A 14,349-nucleotide genomic window follows, 5' to 3' on the forward strand; every position below is an offset into this window, starting at 1 on the left:
GAGGGTGAATCAGTCATCAACTAGTCGGATCAGGAACACTGCCCAGGTTTCTACACACTCATGGGTGAGTAGGCTGACAATGTGAGAGACCCATTAGTGAGAGTGCTGATGGCAAAAGTGGACATTGGGTTTACTTTCAGACTCCTAGCTATGTACGCAGACAGCTTTCAACTACTGAGTTCTTAATGTGACAATTATATATTGATAAATGCATGCCTACAGACTGTTGTGTCTCCTGTGAATATTTGTACATGTTTGACACTCTTCGAAGGGGCCCTTGCGCAGGTTGCACCATAGCACCGGAGGGAGAGTATATGACACAACCTCAATGTCTTCTTGTCTGTGGGTCACCCAAATAGAAGAGAATTTGCTACAGTACTGAGAGCATGACATTCCTTGAGTTCTTAGGAACCTCCTTAAAAAGGAAAAGACATTGGATCAAGTGATGACCATTACATTTTAAAGAACTGAAACTGATTTAGCAGCTGAACTCGGTGCTCACCTTTAAAGAGGCAATTTCTGGAATGGGGGCAAGAAAAAAGCCAACCTGTAATAACGCCAAGTATGAATGGGACAACAGAACATCACTCTACTAGAACTTTTTTCTCCATCATCACTGCTTGGAATGCAAACACAATACAATGTAATAAAAAGATATCAAGCTTACATGTCATGAATTTTCAATTCTATGAACAACACAGAGGCGAGGATTATGCTTCTCTTTCTTTACTTTGACTTTAACAGCAGCGAATCAAAAACAAACAAACGTTAAACTGCATATCCCATGAGCCCACAGTTTCCTCTAATCACAGGTGTTAAATCCCCCAATAAATGACAACCACACCGTAGTACTTCCTCTTTCTTTGCATCTCAAAATGAGTCTCCAACCTGATTCAGAACGAACAACATTGGAACCAAAGAACCTCTCCAGCCAAACTTCATCCTGCAGATGAAACAACTTCATTCGTAACAGTGAAATTAGCCTCAGTGAACTTACAGCATTCTTCATGTCACCTTTGCAAATGAACCTGAAATACAAAACAGCGACTAACATCCATCTTATTTACATCATTTCATAAAGGGTGGGAAATACTTGGATAGCAACATTGTCAAACTATGCATCATATGTAAGCAATATTATACTGATGTGTAAATATAGATTTTAATTGACCATAACATTTTACCGGATGGGATAATCCACGCCTCAGTGTCCTTAATAGAACTGAAAATTCTTGATGCGTAAGCTTGAAATTTTGTATTCTCTGTCAGGACTGGAGGTGTCAGATTATGCTAGTTTAAAGTTGATTCACAACCACAGATGCAACATCCACAATTGGTTTATGATAAAACACTTTAAATGTGGATTCATAAGACCAGTCCACCACAGCCATAATATCTTCCAGACGAGATGTAACAGAAAAAGTCTTAGAGGCCATAGCGCCCCTTACCAAATAAGCTTCAAAAGTGGAGACATCAATCCCGCTGCATTCAATAGCCATTTAACCCATTTGGCCAAAGTAGCGGAAGTGACTGTGCGGAAGGTTTCTGTGAAGAAATCAGCAACTGACCATTGAGATATCTTCTTATTTTGTGAGTACAATCCTCATATGCCTTAATACATATAACCACACATAGCTTCTGATGATGTGGGAAAGCAGGATAACTGAAGTATTTTGACCCAGTCATTGTAAGCCTGGAAATCGTAAAGGAAACCCCCAAAGGAGTAAATACTCTACCTGCTAAATCCAAGGCACGCACATCCGAGACACGTCGGCAGGATATCAGACATAACAGAAGAGATAATTTAGCTGACAATTGTTTGCAAGATAAATCCTTATTCACCAGCCAAGATCCAAGATATCTTAAAACTACATTGACATCCAATAAAGGAGAATATTTGGGTTGTGGAGGTCGTACCATCCTAAAACCTCTAAGTAATTTGCACACCAGGAGATTTTTACCAACAGATCTACCATCCAGCGGATGATGAGCCACCGAAATGGCTGAATGGAAACTATTACCCGTCCTATAGGCTAGTCCTTGATCAGCTAGCTCTAACAAAAAATTCACAATCATATGTGCTCCTGCTCCCACGGAATCCACATTCAGCTCGCTACACCAACATACCCATCATCACCAGGCGCTTCATACCGTTTATGAGTTGAGGGAGCCCACGACTGAGACAAGAAAAACATAGCATCCTGAAAAACTCCTGGCATTTGCCAACGATTCATGAAGGTCTCCACGCCATGAGGGACAAGAGCCCTATAACCATCAACGGATGTGGAAGGCCCATCGGATCCGAGTGAAGATCTGGAAATCGAAGAATCCGCATTGGCACAGCACACGACAATGCCCCCACAACTGGAAACCAGGATTGAGCTTTCCAGCATGGAGTTATCAGAACCAGTTCTGCTTTCTGACAAAGCACCTGAGACAATGCCTTCTCGATCATCGAGAAAAAGCGAACGCATACAGAAGATCCATCACCCAAGCCTGAGGAAGCACATCTGATGCGGTTGACAGAGGATACGACCTCCAAGATTAAAAGATCGGAAGTTGAGAATTCAGACGAGACGCAAAAAGATCTATCTGGCAAGGGCTCCAACGCTGATTCAGCTGACGGAAAACCCAAGGATGAAATTTCCAATCGCTGGAATCTCTCAGAAAGGGAGAGTTCCAATCCCCGATTACATTGCTCCGATCTGGAATATACTCCTCTGGCACTGATATTTGATGTTGGGGACAAAATGGCAAAAATCTTTGGCAATCTCCACCAGGACACAGGACCTTGTCTCCCCCAGACGGTTGATGTAATGTACAGCTGAGACATTGTCCATTTTTAACAAGATGCAACAGCGGGTCTTGCGAGGGGGCAGAGGCCGAACTGCAAACGACCCCACCAGAAGTTCCAGGCAATTAATGTGTAGGCGAAAGTTCCTCCAGAGGCCAATGGCCTCCTGTCTCCACCGGGCCACATCTGGCAATCCCGCCCCATCAACTGGCATCGGATTGTATTATTAACTATGGGACTAATGCGAAGATCGTTCTGTCGTTCCAAGCATCCATATGGTCCAGCTGCCAGTTCATCTCTGTCCTGGCCTCCACCAACAACACTATTGTCCCCGAATGAGACGAGCTCCGACGAAGATGTAAAGTCTTCAACTGCTGAAGGGCCCGAAAATGTAGTGGGCCCTGAAAAATTGCCTTGATGGAAGATGCTAACAACCTTACCAGGTGTGCCACAATCCTCAATTATATAGTCGGAGAGGCAAGCGCTCTCCTCAACTCTTTCTTGATCGAAATCCTTTTCTTTAATGGCAGAAGAAGTTGTGCCCTGACAAAATCCACTTGAAAGCCCAGAAACTCCAACGTCTGAGTAGGGTATAGAATGGACTTTTCGCAGGTGATAGGGAAACCCAGATCCTGAAGGAGCTGGACCATCCAAGAGAGATGAAGGACGACCGTGTCCTTCTCTTGCGCCATGATGAGAATGTCGTCCAGATATATTATCCAGCGCATGCCTTGCTCCTGTAGGAATTGAACCACCAGCCGTAGCAATTTGGTGAAGCACCAAGGGGCTTAGGACCGGCCAGAGGGCATTGCCGTGAACTCGTACCACCGGTGACGCCACTGAAACTGGAGGAATCTCCAATGGGGTGGGAATATGGGAACGACAGGTAAGCATCTTTGAGGTCCAAACGGACCAACCAATACCTTTCCTGCAACAGATCTCTAATTAAATGAATGCCCTCCATTTTGAAATGGCGATAAGCAATCCAGGAGTAGAACTGTTTGAGATTGATACCCAAATGGAAACCCTTGTCTTTTTTCCGAACCAGAAATATTGTACTGACAAAGCACTGAGGATGCGGAGTAGTGTGTGAAATTGCCCTCTTTGAAAGATGTGTTTTAAGCTCTTCTTCTATGAAAGAGCTTTCTGTTCGGGAAAAAAAAAGGGGAGTTGGATGAGCACTCTGATGGAGAGTGAAGTGAAATTTCAATCTCAATCCCTGAACAGTTTTGTAGCACCCAAGGATCTTGAGTGATTTGCTCCCAGTTGCATTGAAACCGCTAGATCCTTCCCCCAACCAAGGCCTCAGAGGCTGTAATGACACTTATCTGTGTAAGAGGCATCAGCGGTGTTGTTACCAGCTTGATATCTGCCTCTTTGGGCACGACTGAGCCCTCCTCTGTTACGGGAAGGATAGAACGAGGAAGATCCAGAGGGGGAGCCTCTGCCTCTTGGATAACTTCTGGAAGCCTGGTAGACACCACGGCCAGGTGCTCAGCCTCGGGAGCATCCAGCCCTGGTAAAAAAGGCCAGTGTGAAACACCTTTTTGATGGATGTTTGTGCCTTGTCTAAGGCAGCGAACATGGACACATACTTTTGCAGATCCTTGACGAATTTGTCTCAGAGTAACAACTAATTTGCCACAGTGCACGCCCCCGCAGAGGCCAATTCTGTCAGTTATAGGTCAATTCTCATTAGGAAAGACTTCCTATGTTCGGTTGACATTGCCCAGTTCTCATTGCCCAACAGGCAAATAGCTCTTTGAGTCCATTTAAGTGTGTCACCTGGGTCTAGCTGGGCATTAGCTTCCTTTGCTTGGAACGCTAACTCTAAAATCTTCGTGAGAGGCCCCGAAATGTCAAGTAACTTATCTTGAAATCCGTGCCAAGCCTTGTCCAGGCCCTTTTTAGAGTCATTCGCAAACTTTTTTAGGAACGTCGCCATGTTCGGGTCCAATTCTGGAGTGTCTGCCACCTTGCCCAACAAAGATGGCTGAGGACATCCTGATCGAAGAGTAATGCGTACTTTTGTGTACCTTTGCACAATCTATCTTGCACATGCTGTGCAACCTCCATGCAAGGTATCCACTCTGAAGATCTAGGATGAATTATGTTCTCTGGTTCAAACAATATGTTCTTAGGCGTTAATGGGGTTTGATCCATAGGAATAATATGCCTCTTGAGTTTTCGCGTAGATGGTGGATGCAGATCGTCAGGGGAGGCATCAGAGTCAGACGATGGGGGAGAAAGCAAGGAATACACATCGGTAAGTAGGGGTGCAGCTCCCATGGGATTTCCACCAACTCCTAAAGGTGGCGCTGTTCCCATATTCATGGTCCTGAAGGACTGAGATCGCAATTTGTGACAAAACCTCTGCAGATCTTGAGGCAGAGTTCGAAACATTACCCCCACCTGAGGCTCCAGGAGTACGACCCCAGACCTTGATCATCCTGCTACTAGAAAAGGATTCCCCCAAGGTACTTCCAAATTCTTCTCTTCCAATTCAGACCAGGGGTTGTGTGAAGGGTCTCAAAGCTTTAAATAAAGCTTGATTCACGGAGTCCTGCACTTAGTTATTCAGTGCCTTCACTAAGCGCTCTTCTATATCCTGTTTATATGGTGCTTCAGCATATTCTGTGTATTCTTCCTCCTCATCTGCCTAGCATGCCATATTGCCTGGTATTATCCAGAGGCAGAGCCACTGTGGCCCCGCCCCCCTCACACCCCCACTCGCCTCTCCCTCCCGCCTCCCAGCTGTTCCTCCCTCCCTCCTCCCTTCTTAATGGCGGTCACTGCGCGTCGAGAGTGAGCGACCTCTGACCTACCTTTGGTCAGGAGCTCGCTACCCCACGATCGCAGCACCACCTTGCTGCCTCCGTGTCCCTGACCCCCGCCCACACTGCTGTTCGATTGTTCGAGGCTCTTCTCCACCCGCAGGCACCCGCCTGCGCCTCATCCCTGTTGTCTAGTGGGCTTCTGATATGCGTCGCTAGACTTCTGCATTGGTACATTTTGCTTTTTGTGCTCTGATTCATTGCCTTGTTTTCTATTGTGCCGTTTCCATCTGTTTTGTTCCACTCTTTGTGCCTGTTTTTGCCCCTTGTTTTTATTATGCCGTTTCCATCTGTTTTGTTCCACTCGTTGTGCCTATTTTTTTGCCCCTTGTTTTTATTGTGCCGTCTCCATCAGTTTTTGTTCCACTTTTTGCGCCTGCTTTTGCCCCTTGTGCGCTCCCCCGCTCCAGCTCTCTCTGAGCTGCTCACCGTTCCCCTGCCGCTGCGTCCCTGCGGCCCCGCCCCCTCGAGCCCCCATTCGCCTCTCCCTCCCACCTCCCAGCTGCTCCTCCCTTCTTAATGGTGGTCGGTGCGCGTCCGCGCAGCGGGCACGCCGCTGGTGCGCCGGAGGCGTGCCAGAGGTAAGCCCGTCTGTGCCTGTCCGCGCCTGGACCGCACCCAGCGCCACCCCCCCTGGTCCTCAGGACCCCCGCACCTCCAGACATCACTATACGCCAACGACCTCAACGCCCTCAACCCTGGCCACAACACTGACTGCTTCCAATCCTCTCCAAGGAACACCTTTGGTCCCTTCTCCTGCCACACCTGCAAATTCACCTGCGACAAAACAACAAAACCCCCCAAAGCCGGATCCAACCACCTCCACTGCATGCTCCTCAACACCCGCTCCGCAGGCAAGCACGCCATCGCACTCTGGGACCTGCTCGACACCACCGCCCCAGACGTAGCCTTCCTGACCGAAACCTGGTGGAACGATTCCTCAGCACCCGACATCGCCATAGCCATCCCGGGCGGCTACAAGATCACCCGAAGAGACCGCACCAACGGCATCGGAGGAGGAATAGCCATCGCCCACAAATCCACCCTCAAAGTCTCCACCTGCACGGACGACACCCTCAAGACCGCCAAGCACCTACACTTCCAGATCCACACCGACCCCAACACCACCCTCAGAGGAACTCTCATCTACAGACCCCCGGGCCCACGAGCACCCTTCAACGACTCCATCGTCGAACTCGCCAGCACCCACGCACTCCCCTCCACGGACTACGTCCTCCTCAGAGACCTCAATTTCCACCTAGAGAACAACAACGACCTCAACTCCACCACGCTGATCGACAACCTCGCCAACCTCGGACTCCGACAACTCGTCCCCACACCCACCCACATCGCCGGCCACACGCTTGATCCCATCTTCACCACAAGCACCCACGTCACCTTCAACCACACCACCGAACTCTACTGGACCGACCACCACTGCATCCATTTCACCTTCAAGAAACAAACCAAGCACCACCGCCCCCAACAACCGCCTTCCCGCTGCTGGAGCAAAGTCACCGAAGAGCAACTAACCAATACCCTCGCCCAGAACTCACCCACCGACCAAGACACCGCCGCTCTCAACCTCAGACAGTGGATCACCAACTGTGCCAACTCCCAAGAACCCACCCAACAACCAAGCCTGCAAAAAAGCCACCTGGTTCACAGACTAGCTCCAAGCCTCCAAACGCGACTGCCGGAAACTAAAAAAGAAATGGCTCCACGAACGCACCCCCGACAACCACACAGCCCTCAAGACGCCTCCCGCAGGCACCATCAACTCATCAGAATAACCAAGAGATCCTCCTTCAAAGACCACCTTGATAACAATGCATACGATAGCAAAGACCTCTTCAACATCGTGAAAGAACTCTCCAATCCCAGCACCAACGACATCCCACCACCTCAAGAACTCTGCGACTCTCTGTCCACCTACTTCCTCCAGAAAATCACAGACATCCACAACAGCTTCTCCACCACAACCACGCCAGATCCCATCCCCGCAAGCACCACCCGCACCAACCACTTGACCCCCTGGACCAACGTCATAGACACAGAGATACTCAATATCATGAACTCCATCCACTCAGGATCACCGTCAGACCCATGCCCACACCACGTATACAACAAAGCCGACGCCATCATCGCCCCCCAACTACGGAAGGTCATCAATATCTCCTTCGAAACAGCAACTTTCCCGGAAAGCTGGAAGCATGCCGAAATCCACACCCTCCTGAAGAAGCCCAAAGCTGACATTCAAGATCTCAAGAACTTCCGTCCCATCTCCCTGCTCCCGTTCCCGGCAAAGGTCATCGAAAAAAATCACCAACACGCAACTGACCCGCCACCTCGACGACAACACCATCCTGAACCCCTCCCAGTCAGGGTTCAAACGGAACCACAGCACCGAGACCGCCCTTCTAGCCGCCACAGACGACATCAGACCCCAACTGGACAACGGAGAAACATCAGCCCTCATCCTCCTGGACCTTTCTGCCGCTTTCGACACAGTCTGCCACGGCACCCTGATAGCTCGCCTCTTCAAAGCCGGAATACAAGACAAAGCCCTCGACTGGATCGCCTCCTTCCTCCACGGCCGAACCCAAAGTGTACGCCTCCCCCCCTTCAGATCCAAAGCCACCGACATCATCTGCGGCATTCCCCAGGGCTCCGCCCTCAGCCCTACACTGTTCAATATCTACATGGCCCCCCTCGCACAAATGGCCCGCCAATACGACCTCAACACACAGCTCATCCTCTCCCTCACCAAAGACCCGCACACCGCCAAAACCAACCTCAACAAGGGCATGAAGGCCATCGCCGAATGAATGAGGAATAGCCGGCTGAAGCTGAATTCGGACAAGACGGAGGTCCTCATCCTTGGACCCACCCCCTCAGCCTGGGACAACTCGTGGTGGCCGACCACACTGGGAACCCCTCCAACTCCCACCAACCATGCACGCAGTCTAGGATTCATCCTCGACTCCTCCCTCTCCATGTCCAAACAGGTTAACACAGTGTCCTCCTCCTGCTACAACACCCTCTGCATGCTCCGCAGGATCTACAAGTGGATCCCGACTGAAACAAGAAGAACCGTGACACAAGCCCTTGTCAGCAGCAAGCTAGACTACAGCAACGCACTCTACACAGGCATCCCTGACAAACACCTATGACGCCTCTAGCGCATCCAAGATGCCTCCGCCCGACTGATCCTCAACGTACGCCGCCGCAACCACATCTCCCACCACCTGAGAGACCTTCACTGGCTCCCCGTAGACAAGTTACTCACCCATGCACACAAGGCCCTCCACAACACCGGACCTGCCTACCTAAACAGCAGACTCAGCTTCTACACCCCCACCCGCCAGCTCCGCTCCTCAAACCTCGCTCTGGCCGTCGTCCCCCGCATCCAGCGAAAGACCTCCAGTGGCAGATCCTTCTCCTACCTCGCCGCCAAGACCTGGAACTCCCTCCCGACCCAAAACCTACTCGCATCCAGAAGACTTTTGGCTCTTCGATCAGTAGCAGCCCCCCCCTTCCCCCAGCGCCTTGAAACCCTCACGGGTACGTAGTGCGCTTTATAAATTTACTGATTGATTGATTGGAAGAGGTTATGGGGGAGTGAAACCTTGGGCATGTGCAATTCAGTAAATACTGGCTTGAGGCAGTTTTAACTGTACCTCAAGAGGAACAGTTAAAACTGCCTCAAGCCAGTCCAAAAATTATTATTATTAGTGGGGAGAGTCACCTGAAGCATTCCCTAGGGCAGGGCCCTGAAAATCATTTTTGCTTCCCGCCAGGCGTTCAGAGAGGATTTGGAGCATTTCTGCTGTACATGCCGATAAGATCCTGGTCGGGAATGTTAAATAGTAAAAGCCGATCCGCCTCAACGCGAACACTAAAAACAAAAGAGGACAGTGTCCTCGTTGCGAGCGGGGTTCCGCTCTGTTTCCCCGCTCCCACTAGCAATAATATAACATCAAAACTTAATCGCGCCGGGAGGGGAGAGTATACCGCTACCAACCCCATCAATAAAAACTCAATAATCAAACACTGCATGTAAGTGTAACGTGATAGAAAAAAAAAACAATTAGCTGGGCTGCGGCATCTGCGTTGCACTTCAGTAGGAAAAACCCCTTACTAAAAGTCGGCCTGCGTTTTTTCAGCTGTAAACAACTAGCTGTGTATTAGGTTTGACCTGCCGTAGCACACAAATTTACATTAACGGGCGATTAGTGGCTTCCCTCTGCACAGCACAGAAACCAAGCGAAACGCTATTGTCTAAAGAATTAAACTGCTAAAACCAAATCTTAAACCACTTAAATACAACGTCGCTGTAAGCAAATTTTGAAGAAGATCAGGTTCCGCCTCCACATTATAAACGTACCGCTTTCCTTTTTTAACACGCAACAAATTCACATTGCAAGACCCTGAATACGTTTCTGCATAGCTCGTTGTGGAGTACACTGGTGAAGTGCATTTATTTTTAATACAGTTTACAATACCTTTAGAAACATCCGTTTTTCCTACTAAACATTTGTATACTAAATACGTTTACTCACCTTGCACAAACCACGCCGAAACATCCCTTTCAGGACCGTCACTCTATTTACCACGTGAATTATGTGTTTGAGAGATTTTTAGTAGGGAGCCAAAGACACAGCTCCCTTCCTCTCACTAAACAAAACTGTCAGAAGAACCATCCACCGCACATGCCGTAAACTCGAGACACTACCCAGTAGCGCATGGTCCCCTCTACTTCCTACTGCGCATGCTCACGAAGACGTTCGACTGCAGATTTCTCTTTTGGCCACAGATAGGCGCTATTAATCTGTTACAAGGGCGCCAGAGTGCGTAAACCCATGCGCATATTACTGTATAATGAGCAGCTCAGTTACTGTCTCGTTCTTAATAATTATTTTCAGCTACGGCTAGGAAATACTTCCATTAGCTTCATGCATTGATAAGAATAACGTATGTTTGTACATGGCTCTTGGTTAACACAAGTCCTAAAAAAATTATTAGGTTTAACCACTCTCTACGTCACCTGAAGTGACGTTGTAGGGATGACCAACACACAGAAGTGTGAACACACGCACCAGCAAAAATAAATATTCACACACGGTGTTGAATTTTGAAGCAAATAAGCGCAGTATTTATTTCGGGTCCACGGCAGGCACGTCCATACAGGTTGACAGCCAGGATGCAAGTGCCTCCTCTGAGATCCAGAATCTCCATTTGTGTTCTCCAAAGAGGTAACGATCAAGGAACAGTTGAAGTTGTAAAAGTAAACATAATGCTAACGTTCACCTGAAACATGCAAAATGAAATAACTATAATATCATGCAAATAATAACATGTACATGTCACATCATCTCCCTCCCTTATAACAAACACAAAAATTAATTAACTCATGACAAAATCATCGAACTTGGATGGAAACTTGACCAGTCTGTCACTGCGTGTGCGTACAGGCTCTGAAGCAAGTGAGGAAGTAACATCAGCTCCATTGACACAAGTTACACAATCTTCCTGATTTGTTTCTTTGTTCTTTGTCTGTTTGGTCGATAAGTCCTCAAAAAACATGCCGCTAGGACTGGCATTGTTTTCTCTTCCTGAATACACACATCTGAAGATCTCAGCCTGCAAAGTAGATATAGGAACAACACTGTTTCTGTTCCACAACCCTTTACCCTCTAAAAGGACAGACATTTTTGTTACTTTAATCACTTTAACAGGGAGAGAAAATTTAGATTTTCCCTTGGGCACCTTGTGTGGTTTTCTAATCAAAACCCAGTCATGTACATTAAATTCAACATCATTCACACTCTTTCTGGCATCATAGTCACGTTTCTGTAACACTCCCATACCCTTGCTTCTCAGTGAACTAACCATCCAGGCTGGTAGAAGTTTGGATCTGACTCTCCACCTCTGAGAAGGATAAAAAGAGAAATTCCTGTGGTAGAATGTTGTGTATTCAAATATGCCCATATTTTCTCTTTCAGGAAATCAATTACACTACAATTTGTCGCTAAAGCTGTTTGTACACCTTCCTTCAGAATACAGTTGGCCCTTTCAACCAAACCATTTGGAGCTGGACTATATAAAGCCACAGGTGAGTGTTTAATATTAAACTTGTTCATAAAGGTTTCCATTCTAGTTGAAGTAAAGTGTACACCATTATCAGTGACAATAACTGATGGTGGACCCTCTAAAAGGAAAAGATTAGACAAAAACAAAATGACAGATTCTGTATCAGCATGCTCAACGAAAGTATAATACATCCATTTGGAAAAATAGTCTACAGCAACAATCAAATACTTCATATCCCTAGGTAATAAATGGAAGGGTCCTGAAAAATCAATAGCAATACTTTCCCAAGCTTTATTTGGAAAAGGAAATGTACACAAGGGTTTTGTGCTACTCTTCCAATGTTTATCAGACACAACACAAAAGGAACACTGATCGACAAAATCTGACACGTTTATCTAGACTTGGCCACCAATATTTCTCTTTTAGTCTCCTGCAAGTGGCTGAAACACCAAGATGACCTTCATGCGCAGACCTGATCAAAATGGGTCTCAGATCATTAGGAGGAATACAAACAGAACCCCTCATACATAGACCATTTTCACAAGACAGTTCAGTAGCCAACTGGCAGTAAGTGCTAAGTTCACCTTTGTATTTCTTTTTATTTGACCAACCATGCTTGAGGTGGTACAAAACCTCTGACAATAACACATCCTTAGACATTGCTAAATTCCAATCCTGTTCAGAAAAAATCCCCTCTGATGCAGAAATCACGTCTAGAACTCCCACCACACACTCAGTGTCCTCATCCTCAGCAGTATTCTGAGAGAATGGCAGTGGCAGACATGAAAGACAGTCTGCCCGAACATTTTTCCCACCAGATGCATACTTAACATCCAAGTTATACTCTTGTAACCTTGGAAGCAAACGCACCAGCCTGGCAGATGCTTTTCCCAGGCCATTACCACTCATGAGAAACACGAGAGGCTTGTGATCAGTATAGAGAACACAGCAAGTACCCCAAATATACGTCTTAAATCTTTGCACTGCCCAAAGCCTCTCTCTCGATGGTGCTATAGTTGCTTTCAGCTTCCGAGATAGCCCTAGACGCAAAAGCAACAGTGTGTTCTTGCCCATCAGCCCATTGTCCAAAAACTGCCCCCAAACCTTTGAGACTGGCACCCACCATTATAAAAGACTTCGCTGAAGGTATAAAAGACTTCAAAGCCGGAGCAGACAAAACAACTTGTTTGATGGCAGTAAACACATTAATCGCTTGCTCATTCCAAACAAATTTGTTACCTTTCTTTAACAAAGACCTGAGAGGTTGTACCATCAAAGCATAACCATGAACAAATCTTGAGTAATATTTACAAAGTCCAAGAAATGAGCGTAGCTCATCCTTATTAGTAGGCGAAGGAGCATTTTTGATTGCTTCCAAATTCCCCTGTTTAGGTTTAATACCTTCTGCAGATATAGTATGGCCCAAATATTCCACACTCCTAACCATAACTTTGCACTTCTCACTCTTAATAGTCATGCCACAGTCTTTGAGAATGGAGAATACTTTGTCAAGCATAACTCTATGCTCTTCTGTACTTTCAGTGTGTATCATGATGTCATACTGAAAAGCACATACATTACTTAAGTGTCCAAATAGAGAATCCATCATCTTTTGGAAGACACTCGCCATAGACGCTAAACCAAAAGGCAACCTGAGATATTTAAAGGCACCATATGGGGTAACAAATGTAGTAAGTTCTTGAGAACTCTCACTGAGTGAAATCTGGTGGTATGCGGAATGCAAACCTATAGTAGAGAAAATTCTCGAATTACCCAGACTAGAAATTAGTTCTTGGATGTGTGGGAGGGGATAACAATCCACAAGTATATTCTTATTTCCTGATCTGAGATCCACACGCAACCTCAAATCACCATTTTTCTTCTTGGTTAAAACAATAGGTTAAACCCATTCCGATGAGTCAGTGGGAGCTATAATGCCATCACCAACCAATTTGTCAAGCAGAGATTTCAATTGTCCCCTCACAGAAATAGGAACTGGTCTGACTTTATGCAAAACAGGGACAGCTCCATCCTTGACTCTGATGCAATGCTCAAAACCCTTCACCGTACCAACTCTATCAGCAAATACACTAGGAAACTTTGTTATGAAGAACTCTGTTACAACATCAGTAGAGATGTTAGACAACATAGATTCTTCAGATTCACATTTAGGTATATCTCCCAAAGTTATTGGAATATCGCACCCGGAACAAAGCACAATACCCAATCTGGCTAGATCTCTCCATCCAACAATGTTTCTTCCATTCATTGCCACATAAATTTTAGTCACAATGCACCTTCCCAAAATAGCTGGAGTAGTGGAAAAGTATCCCAATAAATCAATATCATGATCCCCAAAAGCCTTGGAATTGATGTCAGCACACTGTAACGCCTTTGTTATCGGCCAAGGTTACTATATGTCGCATCTGCTAGTATGGTGACAGGTGCTCAGCTGTATTTCTTAGCGCTTAATAAAACGGCTGTTCTAGAAAGTCAAACTGTGAATTTCTATTTTATTGTTTAAATGTGCTCATAATAGAAGCTTCTCGTGTGAACCGACTGCTAGGAGATGATGTTCCTGCTAATGCAACATTTTATATGTAAGGTGTGTGAGACTAACTTTCCCAA

General features: G+C 46.6%; 1 protein-coding gene across 2 annotated transcripts in view; it reads right to left on the minus strand.

Moving 5' to 3' along the window:
• Positions 1-10,370, minus strand: part of LOC138296229 (neurotrophin receptor-interacting factor homolog) — a 116,224-nt gene extending 105,854 nt beyond the window's left edge. The window contains exons 1-2 of one of the 2 annotated variants that reach the window (XM_069235150.1): positions 10,191-10,370; positions 998-1,028 (exon numbers count right to left, since the gene is read on the minus strand). In XM_069235150.1, coding sequence (XP_069091251.1) covers positions 998-1,009 — 12 coding nt within the window. In that variant the 5' untranslated portion in view covers positions 1,010-1,028; positions 10,191-10,370. The remainder of the gene's footprint in view (positions 1-997; positions 1,029-10,190) is intronic. The other variant, XM_069235149.1, reaches the window with a different exon arrangement.
• Between the last annotated feature and the right edge of the window lie 3,979 nt (positions 10,371-14,349).

The sequence above is a fragment of the Pleurodeles waltl genome, chromosome 5 (genome assembly GCF_031143425.1).
Source record: "Pleurodeles waltl isolate 20211129_DDA chromosome 5, aPleWal1.hap1.20221129, whole genome shotgun sequence".
NCBI lineage: Eukaryota > Metazoa > Chordata > Amphibia > Caudata > Salamandridae > Pleurodeles > Pleurodeles waltl.